The 24,301-nt window shown below is 46.5% G+C and overlaps 1 protein-coding gene across 1 annotated transcript in view; it reads right to left on the bottom strand.

Annotated features, from left to right (window-relative positions):
- ODAD1 (outer dynein arm docking complex subunit 1) overlaps positions 1-24,301 on the bottom strand; it is a 361,856-nt gene that overhangs the window by 32,796 nt on the left and 304,759 nt on the right. Inside the window, exons 13-14 of the mRNA XM_069637358.1 lie at positions 13,302-13,405; positions 11,363-11,456 (exon numbers count right to left, since the gene is read on the bottom strand). Coding sequence (XP_069493459.1) covers positions 11,363-11,456; positions 13,302-13,405 — 198 coding nt within the window. The remainder of the gene's footprint in view (positions 1-11,362; positions 11,457-13,301; positions 13,406-24,301) is intronic.

Raw genomic sequence — 24,301 nt, 5'->3', positions numbered from 1 at the left:
GCGTTCTCAGTGGCAGGAAGGGGTCATTAGTACTTTAGTGTCCAGCAGACAGGTCAGCATAGGCACATTTGAAGAAAAAGTCAGAGTTCCTGTGGAAGTATCTTTAACAACAAGTAAGTAGTTCACCTTAGAGTTAGTTAGGGTCCCGGGATTTCATAGAAGACACACTAGGAGGATTCCAGCAGTGGGTCTGGGTGAACTGGATGAGAAGACTCGCAATCACATGAAACACCCCAAAATCTACACAGGAATCACACAAGGCTTAAGGCAATACCCCAGCCAACACAGTACCTCAGCACAGAAGAAGAGTTTGCAGCAGGACATCTTCAGAATTTACAGCCAAAAACCTGCTTGATGAATTCCTTGTCATGAAGACAGGACACTGGAAGGGATTTTGCAGCAGGGATCTATGGGAAAGGCTCCAAGCAAGGGTTTCTTCCTGGATGAATGTGGCTCTGTGGTTTTGGCACCCTTTTCAGGAGCCAGGAGAAGACTGAATATCGCTGGCCGGATTCTCATCTTTAACTCGTCCAGCACTTGGGTGAGGGGACTTCAAGGACTCTATTCCTGTCTCTGGAGGTGCAGCAGGATGCCCCCAAAGTTTCTGCAAGATTCGAATTCGGAAGACTGTGCACCGGTGATGGCTCGAGGTCACAGGATACTTACTACAGTATTGCAGCCCCGCAAGTTCGCAGCACGATGTGGGATGGCTCAAAATGCAGGTCTTCCTGAGTCTAGTGGATCTCACCAGGCTCTGTGTCGGGTTTGTACCTTTCGGGATCCCCACATCGCTTGGAAGAAGGGCAACAGCAGGCTCTCCGGTTGCAGGAAATCGTCATCTTCCTCTTCAGTCTTGGTTCTAGTGGTCGACTACCTCTTCAGCTTCCAGGATCAGACCTTTATACAGGAACCCAGTCAATCAGACAGGCATGCAACATTCAAACCTGAGGGGGTGGCAGTCCTTTCAGGTCAGCCAACCACCCAGTTGGAACTGGATTCCAGCAGGCGAGCTGGAAGACAAAGGAATGCAGAGTTTTTGACTCCTCCCTCGCTCCCTTCTGTCCCAGACGCTCTGGAGCCTGGGTGGGCTTGCCCAAGGTCTCCTGCCGAAGACATAACTTGCACAAAGGAATTTCCCACCCTGAAGGACCAAGAAAGGGCAGGAAACTCAAAAATGGCAAACGAAGAAGACAGGGACATTTTGGTAAAATGGGCACCCAAGGATGCCTTTACTGCAGCTGTGGAAAGAGCCTGCGGTAAAGGTGCACCAAATTAGTAAAAGCGTTCACGGCCACCAACCATTGAGGGTAAGCTTGTCCCTGTAAGATAAATGTTACAGTGGGAATGAGAATGGGGATACACTGAATCTCCCCAGCACTCCCCATAAAATGGGGAGTGCTGGTCCCACCAAAATTAAGTTTAGAGAGGATAAAATATCCTTTCGATCCTTGGGAACTGTAGTTCTCACAAGCTTAGCCATAGAAAATTAAAAGGGGAGCCCAAAAGGCAACCCAGCAACAATATAAGTTATATGCCAAAAAGTTGTAAAAACGGATACAATCCAAAAGACACTACGGAGAGTCTTAAAAATGACACCCATAAAAAATAATAAATAAAAAAAAAAAGTAAAAGAAGCTGTGAGTGTGGAAAAAGGTTCAAACTCACTGAGGTACAAGGAACAATAATCCACCAGTCCAGCTAAAAGTCTGGGGGTCCCACAAGTGAGGGAGATTTAGCACTAAACTGAAAATCTTACCCAACAGTGCATACTGTAACAAATGTGTGGGTTGCACACAAATATAAACATTGCCTTGACCCCGACAGAAGAAACTGTTCATTGATTTTAATCTTATCATGAGCCTTTCCAAGACGGAAGAACATTTTGCAAGATAAAACGGTGGGTATTCTCAGCAAAAAAAAGACCATAAAAAGAAAATGATTTAATTATACAAATACTGTAAACCAGATATTTTTACAATGTTTATTACTAATAAACACTGCCAGTATACACTGTAGTAATAATAAGAAGGTTACACTTGTGTTAATGAACAAAGCAGGTTATCAAAACCTAGATTAACCATATAAATGATGTTCTGATAGATAGGTTATCATTCCAAGTCAGGCAGTCTATACACTCCATTTGTACTATTTTGAAATTGACAAAGTTACTCACCGTAGTGGCTACCTTACTTCTAGTCCATAGTCTCCTTTCCTCCATACTTGTGGGGCATTCCGTCCTTCGGGACCAGAGCACTTTAAAGCATCCAAAAATGTACTTTTTTGGCCTTCATTTATTTTTACGTGGGGTCATGGCACGTGACCGAGGCCCTGCCTTCCTGAGCTCCACCCTGCGCATCGCCCTTCAGTCCTCTTCTATCGCCAGGTCTAGGACCTTTTAGCAACAATAGAGGATACTTATTAGAGGGGACTGCGGGCGGGCGTATGGAGGATAGGGGACTATGGACTAGGAGTAAGGTAGTCACTACGGTGATTAACTTTGTCATACTTCTACATCCCATCCCCTTTCCTCCATACTTGTCGGAGATGCCCAAGCACTGACCATAGGTATTACGGGTGGATGGAAATTCCCCTTATTGGAACAAATTCTTAAGAACTGCCTGGCCAAATTGGGCATCAGCCCGTGTGCTCAGGTCAAGACAGTAATGTCTGCAAAAATCCGATTGGGAGGCCCACGTAGCCGCCTTGGCAACGGACTCCCAATGGACGCATTTTTGGAAGGCAACAGCAGCCACTTTGCCACTGAAGAGATGTGCATGAATGCCCTTTGGTGGTTGAAGGCCTTGAACCTTGTAGGGCTCGGAAAAACGTGTAGCTATTCACAGTACTTTAAGTGGGCCGGGGCCCTTTGGGCCTTGGCAGTCTCCAAAAAGTGGGGCTAAGCTGGGGCCCTGCCGGGGCCCCCGGGCCCACTGCACGCAACATTGGCGGGATGTATTATCCTGTTGCGGCCGCGACGGGAGATGAGCCTGCCATGAAGTCAGACTAGCTGACAGAAGTGGCAGCCAACCACAGCGATGCTTTGCCTGCCTGCCACTTCTGTTAGTCATAGTAACTGCCTCTGGTGACCCCTCGCTCGAGGGGTCTTCAGAGGCAGTTACTGTTCCTTTGTTTCCCCAGGTCGCCGAGGCGTCTTTAACCCTCGGCGAACCTGGGGATTCCTTGACATTTTAGAGGTTTATGAAAGATGGCTTGAAAAGTACACAATTCAAGCCATCTTTTATAAAGCCTTGCCGACGGACAATTGTGTCCGTAGTCAAAGCTTTTTAAAAGATGGCTTGAATACTTTCATAGCCATCTTTTATAGACCCGAAATGTTTTAAGAAAATGGCCTGGAAACCATGCAAACCGTAAGGTATGCACACAAATATATATAAATGTTCTATATCTGTGTGCGTACCTTACTATGGTTTGTGTACTTTGCAAGCCATCTTTTCTAAACATAGAAATATGTTTCATATTTCTATGTTTACAAAAGATGGCTTGCATAGTACACAAACCATAGTAAGGTACGCACACAGATATAGAACATTTATATATATAGGTATGCACACAAATATATACTTTCCCTTACGATTTGTGTACGTTTTAGGCCATGCCCCCACAAGCCACACCCCCAAATGAGGGCCCCCCTCGATTTCTTACCCCACTTAAAACCCTGGCTATCCAACGGGAGATGGATGCTTTTGAGGCTGGTTTCCCCTTTGGGTCACCAAACATAAAGAGATGTGAAGAGCTTTTGAGTTGACTTGTTCTATCAAGGTAGAACTTCAGAGCTCGTCTGACAGGTTGTGTAGAACCCTCTCGACATTAGAGACTGGGTTTGGGAAGAAGACTGGTAAAGTGTCTCTTGATGACTGCATTAGCCAGTGAAAAAGAGCAACTATCTGTAGACAGGTAAGCTGCAATGGCGGACAAATAAGTCCTGCATGATAAGACATGTGTGCCAGAGGATGCAAGATCCGATACAAAAGACAAAACATTGTCAATAGAAGCATGCCTCGGATAAAGCTCTTTGGCTAGACACCAAAGACAAAAACAGAGCCAATTGCTCTTGTATTGAGCTCTCATAGAGGGCTTTTGTGCCGCTTGAATTATACGCATGTTATCCTCGAGAGGCTGAACTGCGCTAATGATCGGAACTCAGGCACCAGGCTGCCAAGCTGAACGATTGTGGGGAGGGGTGCCACAACTGGTGGCTGTGCTGGTGAAGGTGGTCAGCAATCTGCAGCAACCAGATCAGAGAGGACACCGACAGGTGCTGCAGTTTCGAAAACCAGAACCTAGCTGGCCACTAAGGAGCAATGAAGAGGAGAGTGCAGTTTGACACAATCCTGAGTTTCCAAAGTGAAAGATGAATCAGTGGCAAAGGAGGGAAAGCGTAAGCTTTCATGTTGTCCCACAGGATCTCAAGGGCATCGCTCAAGGAAGACAAGACACCCCGAGTCCGTCCCTGGAAGCATAAAGAGGAAGTTTCCCGTTCCATGATGTCGCAAAAGAGGTCCACCTCTGGAGTGCCCCATTCCCGGAAGATCTTGGTGAGAACATCTGTGTTCATCTCCAACTCGTACCTCACCGCAGATAGGCGGTTGAGGGAGTCTGCAGTCACATTGATGTGACCCGGAACGTGCAAAGCTTAGATCCAGACATTGTGTTGGATAGCCCAATTCCAAATTTGAATAGCAAGGTCCACCAGGAGGGGAGACCTGGTGCCCCCCTGTTTGTTGATGTAGAAAATCGATACGGAATTGTCTGTGCGAATTCGAACCACACTGTTGGCGATAGAGGGTTGAAAAACATTGAGCACCAGAAAAAGTGCCAGGAGCTCCAGGTAATTGATATTGGACCGCCTGTCTCGAAGAGTCCGTCCCCTCGAGGTGTACGATTTGTGCAGTGTCGTACCCCACCCCAGCAGGGAGGAGTCTGTAGTAACAGTTACTTGTGGGCAGGGCTCCTGGAAGGAAGTCCCCACTGAAAGGTTGCCGGCGGATGACCACCATTAGAAATCCGCAGTAATGCAGGATGGGACTGGAATCATCTTGGAATTCGGTTCCGTAGCCTGGCACCAGAAGCTCCGAAGAGCAAGCTTAGTGTGCCTCATTTTCGGGAGCACAAGAGGTAGAGCCAACACGCAAGAGGCAGTGAGGCCCAGTCTCTGTAACCCACAGGCCGACATGTGGGAGGACTGCAGGAAGAGCCGGAACATGGTCGAAAGATCCACCATCCTGTCCTCCATCATGAACACTCTGGTACTGATGGTATCCCAACGGAAACCCAGAAAGATCAGGTCCTGAGTGACTGTCAGACGATTTCCGCCAGTTCACAGACAGCCCAAGATGGAACAGGTGTTGAAGGAGTGACTGAGGATTGGCTGTAGCGGCCTGTGGGCAAGGACTGCACAGGAGCCAATTGTCCAAGTATGGATATACATGAACCCCCTGCAGTCTGAGAAATGCTGCGATGACTGACATCTTCGTAAAGACATACAGTGCCGAGCTGAGACCAAACGGAAGCACCCAATAGTGAAGTGCTCCATTCCCAGGGAGAACCCCAGATATTTTCGATGCTGACTCCATATCAGAATATGCATTTATGCATCCTTAAGGTCTACCATGCTGGGCCAATCGCCCTTCCAGAGAGAGGACTTTATCTGGCAGGGCGTAATCATCTTGAATTTCTCTTGGGGTAGAAAGATTGAATTTAGAGAGGTTGAGGATAGTGCGCAGGCCAGCCTGGTTGGTTTTGGGCACTGTAAACAGAAGGGAGTAATAGCCCTCCCCTTGCTCCCTCAAGGGAACAGGTTCCACTGCTCTGAGGTCTAGAAGCTTCTGTACCTCAGCTCTGAGGGAAGGCGACCCAGTCTGCTGGAGAGGGTGAGAGGGTAGGGGGGAGGGGCAAGCGTATGCCTGTCCGAGAGACGGACAAAACCCATTGGTCTTCTGTGATGGTGTGCCACGCCTCCAGATGAGACGAAATTCGTCCTCCCACTGGAGAATTGTGCGACCGATGGAAAATATAATTTAGATATTTTATCGCCAGAGAGACACCACATTGCTGAAGAGGAGGCTGTTGGCCGATAGAAAAAACGGCCACCTTGTCGTTACTGTTTACGGCGGGGCCGCCAGCTGGAGCTTCAGCGTGGCGCGCACGGCGGTCCTGGAAGCCTCTGAAACCATAGAAGGACCTAGTTTGAGTACCTGACCTCTGAGTATAAGGTGCCTTCGCTGGTGTTTTCGCAAGGACCGACAATGACTTGGCAATTTGAGTGCTTGCATTGGTCTTTGGGAGTTCCTCATCCGTGAAGGAGTGGAACAGTTCTTTCCCCTCGAAGGGGAGATCCAGCACCTTAACCTGAACTTATTTCAAATATTTCTTAGCATGCAGCCACGCTTGGCGGGAGAAGTCTACTCCGACCATAAGGCCCTGAGCGGAAGTGTCTACGAGATGGGCCGCAGCCTCAAGTATATCTTGCGCCAGAACCCTGGCATCAGATAAACCGCCCTTGAAGTCTTTGAGCCTATCAGGAGGAATACATTCCTGAAACTCGGCGAACTCCTTCCACAGTTTGACATTTGCAGCTGCCAAGATAAGCTCCGTATTAGCCTGACACAGCTGAAGAGCCGAATTGGAAAAAACCTTTTTCCCCCAATGGCGTCAAGAAGCTTGTCCTCTTTGGAAAGGATCTGAGACGCTGCAGTGGAGGATGTAGAGGCCGGCTTTGACTGGAGCGTAGCTGCTGCCACCACCGTCAAAGAGGGGATGTCCTCAGACGTGTGTAGCTTGTAGCAATTGTCAATTTTTTTGTTTAGATGCTGCCCGGGATGAGGTTTTTCCCAGACCTTACAGGCCTTAGCCAGGAGGTCCTTCTGAAGGAGCAGGCCGGCGTGCTCCTGTGTCGACAGAGGGAAGGCACCAAAAAGAACCCCGTCTTGTGTAGCAGGGGGCTCCGGTATTGGAATGTCTAGCAATTCAATCATTTCCAGCACCCGGCCGTGAAAAGCTCTAATAGAGTGGGGCATCGATGTTCTGGTCCGCCTGGTCCTTATCCAATGAGGCAGGAACAGAAGTCTGATCCACCGCACGTGGCCCCTCAGGCCCCAAAGGTGTGGTTAACAGAGTAACCAGAGTCTTTTCCACAGGGGAAAGTGGAGGCGGGCCCACAGGGAGTGGTGGAGAAGGTGGCACTACCCGAACCTGCACAGGGATTGCCAGAGCAGGGGCCAGTTTAGGCGGCTTAGGATACATTTCCTTAAAGTGTGCCTTCAGTGGATCAGAATGCATAAGCGTCGGAAACTTTCCAAAAAACGCATCCTCAGACGAAGGTCTAGGCGCTGGAGTGGGCAGAGGCCGCTCGAAAGGGGCATACCCCCAGGATCGCAAAGCTGATGGTTGCCAGGATGGTCCCCCACCCACAGGATCCGCGTAGATCAAAGGCGCGGACATAGGAGGGAGCGAGAGTGTGTGCGGCAGCGGAGTCTGGGCACTGCAATCAATTGGAGGGCGGAACGGGTTCTTATTAGCCACAAAACGCAGAAAAGGCTGCTCTGCCCCAAAAACAGGCCCCTCAGCACGGTCGTGATGAACGTTGTTGTAAAAGGTAGTCAAAATGGCTGCCGTGGACCGCAGGGGTTGGACCGCCATTTTGTCAATGCCTGAGGCGAACTGCGTCACAGGTGTAAGTGAGGCTTTAGTCACCACAGGGGAGTCAGGGGTCTTATGTTCCATTTTAGCCTTCAGACAAGGAACCTCGGCAGAGCCGGTGCTAGCAGATCTAGAGTGTTTCTGGGACACCTTAGAGACTGCTGATGAATTGGCTCCAAGCGAGGGAACCTCAGTGCAGCTGGTACTCGAAGACTTAACGTGTTTAACCGGCTTCTTTGCCCCCTCAGCGGGATTTACCGGCCATTTCCTTTTTTCTTCAATGAACTACTGTAAATGTGGTGGAGGAACGCGTTGAAACACCTCCTACCACCTGAGAAGCTGATGCTGGAGTGCCCAGACAGAGAGGGTGTCACAGTCGAAGCACGAGTCCCAATGGTGTTCTGGGCCTAAGCACTCCAGGCAAAGAGTGGAATCCATCCGTGTGAAACTACGTTCGCAGGTTGAACAGGACACAAACCCCAGACGCTGCAGCATAGATGGAGGAAAAGATGACCATGGAACCGGAACAGGAATGAAGGACAAGGGAACAAAATGAAAAATATTCCCTGTGATGCAAGTGCGTCTGACCTCGACCGCACGGAGACAAGGACTGAAGGGGGATGCGCAGGGCGGAGCTCAGGAAGGCGGGGCTTCGGTCACGTGCAGTGGCCCCACATAACAATAAAAGGACGACAAAATGACAAAATAAATGTTTTGATGCTTTAAAGTGCTCCGGTCCCGTCCCGAAGGACGGAGTGTCCCACAAGTATGGAGGCAAGGGGACGGGACGTAGGAGTATTACTTTTCAAAAATTGGAAGAGTGTCTACTTTTCACATAATTAAAGAGCATTTGGGGAAAATAAGAAAGAATGACCACATAACTTTATATTTAAAAAGTATTTCTGTTGTTAAAGGTTGTATGCCCGAGTTACCAATTACATAATGCACACTGGGCGTGGTCCTTATTTCATATTTTACAATACACACCCTAATATTAAAGTCTTCATAACTATGAACCATATATACACATTCAGACAGCCTCAGGATGTGCATGTGAAGTGTGATAAAGTTCCCTGCCTGATTCTTGGGACTGCCAATGAGTTTACTAAGGAGGCTGTGTGCTTTGCAGACCCATTGGATGATGTACCCTTGTACAGTATAGGGTGGCCGCTTGGTTAACCTATCTTCGTACCCATCATTTGGCAGGGGACTGTGACCCGATGCCTGCCTGAGCCCCTCTCCTAAGAAGGAAGTCTGAAGCCCTCCTTCACCTCATGCAAATGGCAGCAGGAGCTTCAGGTGGGGAGGTTAGAGAATGGATTTGCTGGACTGTAGTTATCCGACAGGGTCATGTATCATTCACTGAGTTTGTGGATCCACAGACCTGCACAGGGTCCACAAAACCTGCACTCCAGCCCCTCATGAAAAATATCAAATTCCCAGTGACACAACCTTGTGCTCCTCATTGGGAGTCCTCAGAGTCAGGAAGTGGAATCAAGGATGGCAGCAGGACTTGATGCAGGTTTAATCCAGACCGCACTGACCAAATGTAGCCCAGGTGAAGCAGGAAGTAACCAATAATATCAGGTATCTACGATTTGGAACACCAATCCAGTAGCATAGATATTTGCACAAAATATTGTTTATAAACCATACTTTTTAAAATTCACATAATCACCATGTTAACACATTTTATGTAGCCCCTGTTGGCTATTTATTACTAGTAAAACAAAGTTATTTATTCTTTTACATCCGCCTTGTTCCAACAAGTGTTTTGACCAAGAGGTATTTTTCAAGGCAAACGGTAGTTGAGAATCCTATGCCGATCTGGTAGTTGAATGCAGCATAGGACGCATTTTATACTACCTCAATAGTCCTATATAACGACTATGGAACTAGATCACGGATAACAATCCTAAAAATGATGTAATATACATATTGGACAACATGGAGGTAATGACCTATAAAAGATCATGAACATATGCCTATGCTTTCATTTATGTGATCTGCTGAACCTTTGTTCAGTAATTTCCACCCTTAATAGGTAGAGCTGCGCTCCATTTTCCATTGACTCCCATTGTGCAATTTATTTTTGATCAATTTGAGTGCATTACCCCTAAAATGCTATCTACAACTGGCTCTCACTAAATACTATACATTAAGATCTTTACGTTCCTCCGGCACCAACTCTCTGTGTGTCAAGCGCTTCGCTGAGCAGCAAGCTGGTGGCCGATCTCTTTCCTCAGCAGGCTCCCTCCGGTGGAACAGCCTCCCTCCTTCCTCTTTGTCTTGAGCCAGATCTAAAATTCCGGAAGCTCCTCAAAACCTTCCTTTTCACCACCTCCTTCCCTTCCTCCCTCCTCTGCTAAACCCCACAATTGCTGAGATTGATGATTAGGGCCCTTTTGTGTCCTCCTGGGTCCTGGCCTCCCACACCAATCGCCTTCAGTCTCTGCCCGCTCCCAGCACTTGCTTTGGCACCCACTGGCCTATGCCACCACAGGCTTGCACTTATTTATTGGCAAATGACCACCCTCACCTAGGCACTTAGCTGCTCACTCCCTAGCACTTCCCTCTTGGGCACCTAGCACTTACCCCCCACCAACCACAACTCCCATCTCTCTCTCTGCACTTGACCGTTCTGAATGCTCACAGGGCCTAGTAGGTCTGCCTCCATCTTTCATTGTTATATTTGCTTTCCATTCCCATGTTCTCTCCCCGTTGCCCTGTGGGCGCTTTGAAACACAATCTACTTGATGTATAAGCGCCTTACAAATGCACAATAAAATAAACATATCAAGAATGCCCTTCCTATTACTACTGAATTTCTGTATGCCCGTGTTTTTGATGTTGTGAGTGCTATCTGGGTATTTTAACACTTTCACGAGAGAAATTAGCTGTAAATACGTTTACTCTGCCGTTCAACTGGCTGTAGAATAATATTCTGTTTATTCAAGTCATGTCAAAAGTGCTCATAGGTAAAGAAAGGAGAAACATGTTGAACATCTTTATGCCCTATGCTTTTTCAATGAAAACCTTGATTGCTCATTTTGTGCTGTAAATTAGACTTTACATTGTGTTTGGTATCCCAGCTGTGGTGTTATCCCTTGTGCTATTTCATGCAAAGCGGTCACTAAACACTGCTGATCTCTTTTCACGTGCCATCCGTATTCATTTTGCATTCACACTGATTTGCCAGAGTTCCTGCCATTCAGTACTACATTCCCCATTCCCCGTCTGTCTATTCCAGGCTGGCCTTACCCTATTTGTCAAGATCACAGGTAACCGTTTTTCCCCAACACTGAGTTTGTGAAGGTCCACCATCATCATAAGTCCCTGAAACCTCCGGCTGTTTACATATTATCCTCCTGTTTATATATCATCCCCACGGAGAGAAACATTGGAAAATACTGTTCAAAATATAGTGGGAAACAACTTTCATTTCATATGTTTCTGTGACCCAAAAACGTATATTATTGTTGAAGCAAAGTGTCTGGATATGAATCTGGAAGTACAGTTCAAATATGGTAGCATCTTATTTGATGCAGATAAAATGCAGAATATGCATGCAGCTTCAAGTACACCAGTGCATGCATTAGATTTCAGGAAGTGGAACAGCTGCAGCTGTGCATCAGTGCCATGTTGTGAGGTAAGTTGTATCCCCACGAAGGTGGATTGTCATTAATCCATACTTTACACTTACCCCCCTCATGATCCTCTCCCGCAGTTCTGACTGGGTCAAAGGTCTTTCTTCTTCTTCTGCTAGTGGGGAATCCATGTCACTGTCATATTCATCCCTGCGAAGACAAAGCGCTGAATTCATGATTCTGCAATGACACACTGTGCAATCTTGTGGTGGGCTTCAGTGACTCAGAAGGGAACATAATGGACTATGGCCGTAGTCCGTGAGTGACAGCATGTTAAATTGCCAACTCTTAGAATTGCAAACAATGCTTTATTTACTCCTTCAATTATAAACACACATTTTTATGTCCCGTGCTGTAAGTTTCATGGCCATAACGATTCCCTTTTCAGTGTTGCCTCCAACACACTTGTGGAGATGCAGTGCTGTGCTTTCACTTTCATACTCTTCATTTGAAGACACATTAGCATGTGACACTATTGTTGAGAAGTGTTTGAAGATGATCAAAGGCTATAAACATGGGCGAGTTTTGGCAGAGCAATAGGTTGCCTTTTTTCAGTGTCCTTACTGAAGACGCTCTACTTCCCGACAGCTTGAATGATGCTTCCGGGAGGACCAGAATCTGCAGTTAAACTGCAGCACATTTTGTGGTCAGGAAAGAGGAGAAACCTTCCAGAAAGGACCGGAAATACTAGGGGCACAGCGTTATTTTACAGATGTATCAATCCCACAGTGCATATGTCTGCAAGTGGTAAAACTAACCAACTAATGCACTTTCCTGCACAATTTGCTGGTCTTTGGGGAAATGTTCAATGCAAGACGGGGTGACTGCTGGCCGGCAGGGGAGACTGAGCTCAGAGTGACCACTTTGAAGCAGTAAACCACAGTGGCAGTTGTAGCCAATGATATGATATGGCATTTATAACGCGCGTATATACAAGTGTTTCAAGGCCTGACGAAGCAAGGGAGGGGGAACAGAGGGAAGACAAACAACGATCCTACTAGGCCAGGTGTCATTCAGATCGCGTAAGTGCATGGGAAGGGGAAGGAGGAGAAGTGCGGGGGCAAAGGGGAGAGGATAGTGCAGTGCATGGGATATGAATAAATAAATAACAGTAACGGTAAGGCCAGCAGGTGGCAAGTGCAAGGGTAAAGGCAGACAACAGGTGTAAAGTGCTGGTAGTGGGACTGTAGGGATACAGAAACAGTCCCCAAGTGCGAGGGTGGCCAGGAAGGCAGTGCAGGTGTGCGACTGGCGGGAGAGGGGACCTGGGCCCGAGATCAGAGGGTGGCCAGGTAACCAGTGCAGTTACAGTGTCAGCCAGGAGGTCACCAAGTGAGAGAGGGAGAGAAAGCAGAAGCAAAGAGAAAGGTTTTGAGGTGCTTCTGGAATCGAAGATGTTCTCCTCAAGTTTCAGGGAGGCAGGGAGGCTGCTCCAGAGGGAGGACCCAGCTGAGGAAAGAGGTCTACCACCAACTCATTGCTTGGAGGAGCGACTGACCCTGAGGGAGTTTGAGGTAGATGAGCGAAGAGCTCGAGAAGGAAGGTATTTAGGAATCTATGGCTTGCGGGAGGAGGCAGACAATTGCTCTACGCTTTCGTACCAGATAGATCATTGTGCTCCAGTATGTTCCACTACAATTGCGTGGGCACCCATATCACAGCAATCAAAGTCACATGTGCCAGATGGATAGAAAAACAGACGCAGAGAAAAAGGTCTATTCCTGGGACAGGGAAGTTATGTATTGGCCTAGAAACATGCTATTCACCTGGGTTGTTAAAGTATTTAGTGACCTCTCGTTTACTAGCTGTACATACTGTGTATAGATTATAGGAAATGTTAATTACCTTCACAACTCTGACAAAAACACACACACACTTCCACTACACAGGTCACTCAAATATATTGTAACCAACAGGGAGCAAACAAACATAAAAAAAACAAGTGGAATGTGCATGAACTTGGATGTCACAAGATCACACATTACACCTCCTCACCCAGTTGATGGGGGTAGAATCTGGAGTGAAGGGGATTGGAAGTCCGTCATCTGTCCCAGCAAGAGGAGGGCGGTTTCATGGGGGTCATACGGCTTGTCATAGTTCTGTGGGACAAAAAGAATAAATGGTGACAAGAGATAATTCACACCATCAAAATAATAAATCACTTCTTAGTGATCTGGGGTGGAAGACTGTCTCTTGGTCAAATGCCCTTACTGTCTCCTCTTATATCCCTCTCTCATCACAGAGCATCTTGCTTTCTTGGTTCTCATACTTTAAGCTTCAGATTACACTTCAAGCCCAATACCAATATGCAGGCATCCAGCCTTTACCCGATTTGGTACTGCTATCAAATGCAAACTGGCTAAGGCAATTGGCTGTGTGTGCGCTTAAAGCTTGTTGGGCCACAAAGAAGGACTTCCTAACCATCATTGGACTTTGGTATGGGTAGGTGCACAGTAACCTCATATACCTTCATCTCCCCTCTAACAGTTAACAAGCACAATTACAGCTCAAGTTATCTAAATCTGTGGGAAATGAAAGGTGTGTAATTATGACCAGATAGGAGGTAGGATCAAAAATAGAGACCTTGCTACAAAAGTGAGAAGATTTCGTTTTACTCTTTTTTAGTCTTCTTTCAATTCCCAGTGTTAAACAATTCACAAAGCAGGGAAGATACAGAAGTATGACATAGGTGACTGTCACTATAGATCCAACACTTTTGAAGAGCTGTCTATTCAAGTTGGCACTCATTTCTAGAGCTTAGTAATTGCAAATATTCCATACTGTAGCCAAATCTGCCAGAGACATTAGTGGGCCCATGCCGCCTGACCCCCATTCACGGGGGACTGGAAAGTGAATTAAACTGCCTTGGTTGTGACTGTGTGGGCATGTATGCCTAAAGGTGGGGATGACCCGTAGAAGCGGTCTAGCCAATGGATTGCTTGATAATTCCCCAACTATGGGTCCCCCCATCCTACTCATAGTTGGCTAAGAAACAGGTCTTTGTCCTGTCCAGGTCTAAAAAAGAATTAAAGTTTTCTAATGCCCTGGTAATAAAATGTATCTTATGTACTGGAGCATGAAGTTTCAGCAAAAGGGTAGCGAGATACAAGAGGTAAATGAGTTATATGGAATAAGTTACTTACCTGTAACTATTGTTCTCCAGCATGGGTCTGGCATGGATTCACATGCTCATGAATATTCCCCGTCAGGCTGGGAATCCTTGGTAAAAGAAAAAAGAAAAAGAGTTTCACTTTCACTCTAAAACTGTATTTCTCCTCTAAACCAATCACTGTCCTGTGGGTCATACTGTCCCCTCCATAAACCTCGCCTCTGATAGCCATCTTCAGATTTTTACTGTGCGCTTCAGTGTTTTGGGAGTCCTCGAGTTGCTCTCCAAGCTATGTGTATGTTTCTTCCATGTTTTTTTGCAGAAAATATTTGATTTCTGTTTCCACCAGGGCCCGTGTGCTCTTTCCTCCTCGGCTGGCAACGGGGATCCGCTGTCAGTGAGGTTTTGCGCCCTTCAAGGGCGAAAATCCGTTGAAGTTTCTGGAAGGCCGTCTTGGGCCTACTTTGCGCCCACCGACCATGACGGAGGAGAAAAAGGAGGGAAGGACCCTCTTCAGGTCTTGCACCAAATGCGGGTTACAAAACATCTTCGTAGAGGCCACGCATCTACAATGTCTTTACTGCCTGCACCCGGACCACAAGGAGGAAGAGTGCGAGATCTGTCTGAGCTTCTCGAAGGAGACAACGAAGGACAGGCATAGCAGGCTGGCGGCATGGCTCAATTTCAATAAGGTCCCTGCCCCGTGCTCCTAGCAGGGTGACGCCCCACCCAGGAATGGCTGGTCTGAAGAGCAGTCTCCCTCTGAGAAGAGATCAAAGTACTTTGAGGTGGCCCCATCCATGGGGGTCCAAGATAAGGCTAAGAACTGCAAGTCCGATTCCACTGAGTTTGTTGCTTATGAAGGTCCCAGGCTGCATAGGCCGTGATCAATATCGCGTTCAGCTTCCGTAGCCAGCCTGCCATGAAGCTCCTCCTCAAAGAGGTTGTCGTCCACCCCGGACAAATTACAGGAGAAATCCGATAAACCTAGGCTGGAGGAAGAGAAGGCGGCCGCACCGCCCAAGCGGACTCAACCAGCGCAGTCAAAGTCCTCGTCGACCACTTCACTGCGACGACCACAGCGGTGGTAGGTGCCGATCCTACAAGGGTGGCTCCTACGGCCCAAAGGGTATCCCTGCCTCCCAGGGGTGTGACATGGCTGCAGAGGCAGCAGCAAAGACTGCAGGCGCCCCTGCGGGCAAGTGGGGGAGCACCAGCTCAGATCCCGGTTCAAAACCCCCATGGAGGAAAGGGGGGTGAGGAGGCCCCAAAACAGCCCTCCAGGGTTGACGTTCAATCAATGGCCATCTCATCCATGGACGACGATGACCAAGAGTCTGAGTGTCTGGGGTGGGCAGGAAGTGAGGGAGGTGCCCGAAACTCCCTGTGCTTAGTCTCCTAAGAAACACAAATGCACGCTGGCGTGATTGGCTGGCTGACTGTCCAGCAAGGACAGCCACCCTGCTGGGTGAGTGGCAGCTAGGCTGGAAAGAATGGGAGAAAACAGTTTAAAAGGCGAGTCTCCAGGACTGGAAGGCAGAGTCGACCACTGGAACGAAAGAACCAAAGACGAGCTGAAGGAAGACGACTGCTGCAACTGCTGGACCGTTGGTTTGCCCGGTGAAGCCCTGATGCAGGTCCGAATTGCCTGAAACTCCCTCGACAGAGAAGCTCCTTCAAGGACAGCTTCTCCCTTTGAGTTGGTGGGACCAATCAACTCAGCAAACACTTGGACACCATTCTCAGAGCTGGTTTAGGATAACCAGGGGGAAGGATAGTTTGTGTTTGGAAGCTGCAGTTACTTAAGCTGAAGCGACATCATTTTGTTTGCTCCGACGACGATCCTGTGCAGTGCAGGAGTCCCCCCGACATCCTCCCTCTTGTCCCCACGGCTGAGGCTCAGGAACAGCGAGACCTGCCAGGAACCAATGTCTTCAGCTGCATCTTTTTGCTCTACTTTAAGGTACTGTGCTATTTGGTTGAGAGATCCTAACTCTTGCGGTGGAAGATCGTGAAACTTTCCCAACTCGCAGGCCTAATCAGCTTGTGACCCAGCATATTTTTCTTTATAGTCAGAACTACTTTTAAAAACTTTTACAAAGACTTCTCAGTTTGTACCAGAACTGTGCTGTCCTATCCAAGAACACTAGACTATTGACTTTGGCTTGGCCTATTGAATCAAACTGACCTTCCTGGTACACTGAACCTTTGCATTATCTAAAAGAAGTGTCTTTCTAACACTTTGTACAAACCTATGCTTTTTATTCCTATTTGAAAGTACTGAAGAGCCATTTGGCTCCTTTTTCAGCGGAGCGCAAACTGTCTTTATAACTTAGAGTTTGATACTGTAGTATATTGGTGTTTAATATTGAGTTGATTTCTACTAGTGAAGGTTTTCTAAATGGCTGTGTAAACAAATGTTTAAGTAATTTTACTAAGAAACCTTGAGTGCAAGTGTCTACTTGAACCACTGTGATTGTGCTATTTCTGTGTAACTACTGCTACTGCTCGCATTCCCTCTTGAGATAAGCCTGGCTGCTCAACTCGCTACCAAAAGTGTGTGGTACAGACTTATACCCAAGGTAGGATTTTGCTTACACCTGTAGTCCTAATTGTGTGTGGTGTTCCTAGAGGGTACTGCCTGCAATTCTGCCTAACAGTCTTTCCTTGTGCCCCAACAATTGGGATCCGTGTCAACAGTTATTTGTCCACAAGCCAAGAACATTGCTTGTGTCCATGGTGGCTTTCAATTCTAACTCTGTTTGGAATATGGTCAGTGACATTAATGTGTGGTGTGCATAACCCCCACAAGAGCATCTTTCTCTGTGTTCCTGCATGGTAAGACCTTCACAGACATCCCCATTATTTTTTGTTTTAAACATATTATCCACATTTATGACAACACTTGCAGGAGGAGGAGGGAGACATGAGGCCTTAGAATCTCCATGCAGGGGAGCATGGAGACATGCAGGGCCATGACCTATTCACAGGGGGACAAGAGAGGATCTTGGCATAAGATGTTTGGTGTCACAAACAGCCTCAATGAAATTAAGCTTCTCCTGTGTTTGGAGGTGTGCTTTGTCCTGTTTATTTAAACCAAAATGGGGGCAAGGTCTCTGGGATCAGGAGGAGGCTGGGCAGTGACTGACGTGGAAAGTGGTCCACCCACGCTCATCAATCAAGTAAGGGTAAGGTGAACACCCTCCGGTTGCATAGAACGACCATGAGTAGGAACAGGATGGCCATCTGATGTTTTTGGAGTGTGTGGATATTTTTCATGTTGTCTATAGGTCTATAAATCCTGCTTTCTTTTCTAGTGTAAATCAACTAGAACAGAAACTCTATGCCAGTCATTCCATTTCTGAGACTAGTTGAAATGTGTGCCAGTAGAAAAGTTCCTGGACCTCAGCAAGTATTTTAAAGGGGGCTTGGGAGTGATAACTGACAGGGAGTTGGTTGGTATCAAGTCCAGAATTTTTGAATGATTGGGTTAAAACTGTCTGGTAAGCTTCCAGCTAGAACATTTCTGATGCGTTTTACTGACCGTTATAATTTCAGTGGCAATTAATGAACCCAAAGAAATCTCACCCCAAACAACATTAGAATAGAATACTGTTCTTCCATTTCTAGACCATTCATTGCCTCATCATCAGAGACATGACAATTTATGATGATGGATTCAGTAGGGGTACTTGAGCGGCTTGTGCTAGATCACCTCTATTAATCCAAATTTTATAATGAGGACATTGATGGCCAGACTACCTATTAATGTATTGAACATTGTGCTCAAGACAGGCCACTGTGGTACACAAAGTTGAAAGGCTACTGTGATGAATCAGTGCTGATCTTTCTAAAAACCCTGTCTGAGGACCCTTCTCATGTGGCCAGGGAAAGGCAGACGCTTCCTGAACTTGACCATGGGGGTGGTGTTCTGCAGGAGGATCGCATGGGTGATGGGAGGACTCAGGTCAGGGGAATTGGGAAAACCCTCTTACTTCCATAGTGATCCCCCGGTCTTAATGGCTTATTGCAAAATTGAAACTTATCAGAAAAGGGAACAAGAAAATTAGGGAATTCAAGTCCCATAATGCTCCAGGTACAGGGACGAGGAAGAGGAGCTCAGAGGTGCAGAACCGTGATGTGCAGCCTAGTGGTTCTAAAGACGCACACCTGAGCGGGACATTTTAATATTTAAGACCCCTTCAGGTGCAGGCCATTAGAAGCAGTAGAAGGAGAGGTGGACAGCAGCAGTGGGAGAAGCAGAATAACGACGCTGGGACCGTTGCTGTGATTTCAGTGGAGTGCGGTGCTGAGAGATTCGTAGAAGCTGGGATTTTGTCTTGCAGAGGACGTGCAGTGGGAAGCAATGCAGTTGCTGGCTGTCCTGTGGGAGAGAGGATCGCTCACTGCCCAGTGTATTACTCCAGTGATTGGCGTTCACCGGAGCATGCAAGGAAAGCGACAAGCTCCTGTTGCAGTAAACATGAGCCGCGGGAGTATGAACAAAGCTGTCAAACAACCCAGACCTGACGTGAGAAGAGAAGACAGCTGGCTGCTAACGGTCGCTTTGAATAAGGAACAAATTAATTAAAGTATTTGTTGCCCGATATACACATTGAAGGAAAGCGCGAGGAGAAGAATTGTAACAACCATTGCCAAAGTAAAGAAGGTGCAATATTAAACCCAGATTACAAACATCATTGTCCAAGTAAAGGGTGGGATAATATTGGAAGACAATAACAACCAGAATTGCCTAAGCCAAAGAAGGCAACTATAAGAAAAAGGGGAAATAGTTTTCCTAAGGAGAGAAATGTGAATAAGAGACATTGGGCCTCATTACGACCCAGGCGTTAAGGGTTAACGCCGTTGTTAACCCTTAACGCCTGATTCTGATTTTAACGGCTGCTTTTAGCAGCCGTTAAAATCCATGACGCTAACCTGCCATGATGCCAATTACGCCACCGTAATTTACGGTGGCGTAATTAGCGCCTTCCCCACTCCCATTATGCCCTATGGGGCAAAAATGGGAATGGGGAAGGGAAAATGGGAAATGGGGATTTACCGCCCCACTCACCTTGGAATGGGGCGGTAAATCCGCCATCCACCATGGTGTAAACATAGTTTACACCATGGTGGTAATGATGGCGCAATTAGCGCCTGGGTCATAATGACCCCCATTATCAGCAGTTACCTATTGTGGTAGTAGAAAACCAAAGGTGGCAGAAGAGAAGCCCTCCTTGGAAAAAGCCTCACGGGGAAGAGGAACCTAACCTGCAGAGCAATTGGCAAACATGCCAGTGGAACAAACAGCATCAATTATAATTATAATTGTTCATTTATCAATGTGTATTGTATTCTTATGAAAAATGTTGTGAATGTCAATGTTGGTGAAAGTCAAAGAATTGTTTTAAAGCTTGAAGCAAGCTTCACCAAAGAGTACCTATAGTAGTGATACACATTGTTATCCTGGAAGGCAAATATACCAGGAAAGGGATTGTTAGTGGTAGTCCTGGCAGGTTAGTGGACCAGGAAGAAGATTTTGAAGTACTATATTGTGGTAAAAGGTTGCGGTGGAAATAGAGTGGCATGGTCATTAAGGTGTTTGATGAACTGTGGCAAAACCATCCTGATACAGGTGAAGAAGTTATATTTTCAAAGAGGAAAAGTTGTGTTGAAATATTCACTAGAAGTGTGACGGCAAAGACCTTTTGGTTTGACAAATAAGAGTTTGTAGAAAACTTTGAAAGGTGATTAACCTTGTCTGACAGTGGGACAATCCAAGTGCCAAGTAAGAAACTCATCGAGTGAAGAAACGTTGTATTGGTGGCAATACTTGGCTATTGAAAGGAACTTTGTGTTGCCTTTAAAGCAGAACTGAATTAAAATAAAGAACTTTATTGAATGAAATTTTGAGTTGAGAAATCCTGCTTTAATCCTGGGGAAGGGGAACTGGCCCTGAACAGCCATACGATACCTGTATGATTTTGTTGTATGTATAAATGTGAGAGACAGATATCTTTTGTTAGAGTGATTTTCTTTAGTCTTAGTTTCATAGGCAGTGAAATCCTCATTAGGTTGGGGAAAGTGAGGCGTTTTTCACACCCATATAATTTTATAAAAGATTGACTTGTGAAAACCCTTTATCAAGTTGTCTGTATCGCATGTCTGACCGCTCACACTACTTTGTGAGGAACTCCCACTAGCTGAACTGTTAACATGTGAACAGCCAAGCCACCTGTAATTTCTTATCTCTCCAGGAAAGATCTCAGAGTATTTTTTTGATCACCCGCGGCTAGAGTGGGACTGCCCTGAGAGATTGAAAACGTAATATAGTGCTGGTCGAAGCTATCTAACTTAGATTAAAAAAAAGGGCTCCTGCATCTCAGAGGGCTGCTTATGGAGTCTAGTGTGTTTCTGAGCCTGCTTAAGATTGTGTGAGCTGTACATGAGTGAGAGGTCATTGGTTTGAATGTCCCCTTTATGGATGCATTAAATGTGTTCCACACCAGTCAGTTACTCCTGGGATGGAGATTCCAGTAGTCCTGTGTAACTGTATGTCATATGTCCTATAAAGAAAAGATACTGACCACTAGCTCTTGTAACATGTAGTTAAGGTTATTCTGTATTGCTCTGAAGTCAACTTTCAACATCAGGCCCATGTTGACCTTAATTTCCACCTCGCCTGGTCCATCGTAATTTCGAATCAGCTTCAGTAGCAGCAAACCAGAAACACTGAGCTTTCAATTAAGCTTCAGCTAGTGGGTGCACTATTATTTCATTACATCCAGAATTCTCCAGGATCTGGATACTCTGAGAGAACCCACAATCAGTTCTATTGGATTGACTGTTAAATTCATCCAATCTAGCATTAGTAGCGCATTGATAATATGAATGGAGGGTGTGGAGAGCTATCAACTTATAACCTTTGATTTCAATTTTTCTCAGCACCCATCGATTTATTTTGCCAGAGAAAGAATCATGCTTTTTTCCAGTGGAAGTCTTCTAGCTGCCTGACTTGACTGGATGCCAATAGAGAACTGAATCCAGAAGCACACTGCTAAGACGTTTTTAGACTGGACCCCCTTAGTACAACAGAACCTATAGAACCAATAGAAGATAATATTTTAGCCACAACTCTTGCCAAATAAGAGAACAATGTCTGATGTGAATATTCATCTGCTTGAGGAGAATCCCGTCATGAGAAGGTTTGAGGAGACCCCATTCACTCTGGTAACAGGCGTAGAATGGAGAAGCAAACAGCTTTCAGCATAATGGAGTCGCAATTGACATGGGCAACATTGGTCCCTTTTACTCCTGAAGAAGGCAAAGAGGGTGGAAACCTGTGGCATCCGCCAGACAGAAAGATTTATCTTGTATGGCTCCAGTTCTGGAGGAACATATTAAAGTATGGTATTTGAATCCAAGATTCGGAAGGTAAGAGTGATGAGATTAAAATACAGATATGTGACTCTGGCAGGACTGTCTTATATTGACTCTTGGCTTAAGTAGCATTAACCAGCGTGTTGGGGAAAAAGATATTAAAATGTTAGGCGTGTGGTCAGCTATAAGGTGACATGTCTGACCAGTGACAAAAGATTTTGGTTTTGTATCTCTAATATGTTCCTATGCTTTGCATAATCTTGTCATCGTGTGGCTAGATCCAGAATTGTCTTCAAAATAGTTTGCAAGCTTCATGTAGACATTCAGAGTAGTGTGATCTTTAATTAGACCCTGATAAAGGGAATATTACTCACCATCATAGGGCCTATTCTACTCCTAGTTTAGATTCCACATGTTTTCAATGCAGCTATTTCAACTGCTTGCACTTTAACCGTGCAGTTTTCAGTGTGGTCGTTTTTGGGCAAATAATAACTTAAACTTTTTTATGGGGCAGTACCGCACAATTCCCCCTTTAATCTACCGCACACCCACATCCCGTCATCCACCCACCCCAATCCCCTTTTCCCCCAAATACACGACAAACATATATTTCCAAACAAATCGTCGAAAACAGCCACAGTAAAAACGATACGGTTAAAATGGCAACGTGTAGCGTGGTCACAATGAAAACACAGTAAGTGCTAGTTTATAGTCAGCGCATGATGGGAGAAGCATTATGTAAGAAAAATAAGGCACCATGGCCAATTTGCTGCTCCCATCCAGGATCCTCCCCTGCACATATGTGCCACACTCGTCATTCCTTTTGGGCCCACCAACTATTGGAAACGGGATCTGAGGCATTTGCACCGTAAGAGTGCTTCCCCGTTTCAATTTTGAAGGCGTGGTTTGCTGCGTGATTCCGCCTTCCAGTGCCACCCATCAGTCTCCTTTTGTGCATTGGCTCCGATGGCCTAAGCAAGCTTCTTTATGGGGGCTGAAGGGAGGGTCTCATGGAGAAAAAGGGGATTATGTAGTAGGAGTACAGTAGTCACTACGATGAGTAACTTATTCTTACTACTACACCCCATTCACTTTCTTTCGTACAGAATGGATGATTTTTCAGCACATAAATCCTACGGCAGGAGGAGTCCTAAACTCTTCTACAACTTGATGTGCCTGGCTCAATCAGATTGAAAGCTAGAGTCAAAGCAGTAATTCCTGCAAAATGTGGAGGGAGTAGGCCAGGTAACTGCATAAAGTGTAAAAACACCTAAATTCTACAGCAGCGTAGGCTGGGATGGGCGATGAGGAATGCGTGGGAGGAACATCCAATCGAAAGAACATCAATTTCCCACTTCCCTCTCCCCTGCAATTGTGCGTTCTCAATGTCACTGGGCCTAGTAATATTGTTGTTTTTGTCCTCCCTTGTTTACCCTCCCTTGCCCCGTCACGCTCTGAAACACTTTTGTATGAGCGCGATACAAATATCCAAATATAATATATATCTCTTGTTGAGATAATATATGGCCACTGTGTTGTCCGTCATTATCAGGACATTCTTCCCCCACACAGAGGGCAGCAAGGCATTCAGCGCTAGTCTGATTGCCCTCAGCTCCAAAAGGTTGATATATAGTTTGGACTCCGATGGAGACCAACGACCGCTGATAGTCAGATTGTTGGCATGTCCTTCCCACCCTGTGAGTGAGGCGTCCGTTACTAGCGTTATCTCTGGCAATGGCTGCCAAAAAAGGTCCTCCCTTCACAATGTTGTCCTTGCAGGCCCACCACAGGAGATCCTGTGCGATCCTGCTTGGAACCTGAAGGAGATCCGACATCCTGCCTGAGAATAGTCCTGAGAGCCCACAGGAGAGCTCTCATCACCGGCACGCCTCTGGCACCAGAAAAATGCAGTGTTGCATGAGGCCGAGCAACCTCAAAAAGTCGAAGGCCGGGAGACGCTGGGCACTTTGGAATTTGGTGACCATCTGCAGAATGTCTTGAGCCCTCACTTCTGGTGGCAAGGCTTTTCCCCAGGGATGCATCCAGGACTGCTCCAATGAATTGGAGCTTATTGAAGTTGAGGGAGAAGCACAGTCCGTGGAGAGAAGGACAGGTTTAGCTGAGATGTTCCAGGGCCTGTTCAGGGAACTGGCCTTGATCAGCCAATCGTCCAGGTAGGGGAACACGTGAATCCCCCCTCTCCTGAGACTCGCTACCACCACCACCATCAACTTGGTGAAAACCCTCAGGCGGAGGTCAGCCCAAATGGCAGAACTGATCATGAGAACCACCAAAGGCGAGCCTCAGGTACTGTTTGTGCTTGTGATGGAACATGAAAGAAGCATCCTGAAGGTCCATTGATACCATCCAGTCCTGACGCTGGAGGGCCTGAAGGATCTGACAAAAGGTAACCGCCTTGAATTTGTCCTTCCTGAGGAATTCTGAAGTCTCTTAAGTGCAAAATAGGTCTCAATCCTCCATCCTTTTTGGGAATTAGGAAGTAAGG

Source organism: Ambystoma mexicanum, chromosome 1q (genome assembly GCF_040938575.1).
Source record: "Ambystoma mexicanum isolate Mex_15411 chromosome 1q, UKY_AmexF1_1, whole genome shotgun sequence".
Lineage (NCBI taxonomy): Eukaryota > Metazoa > Chordata > Amphibia > Caudata > Ambystomatidae > Ambystoma > Ambystoma mexicanum.
This window is presented reverse-complemented; position numbering and strand designations above follow the sequence as displayed.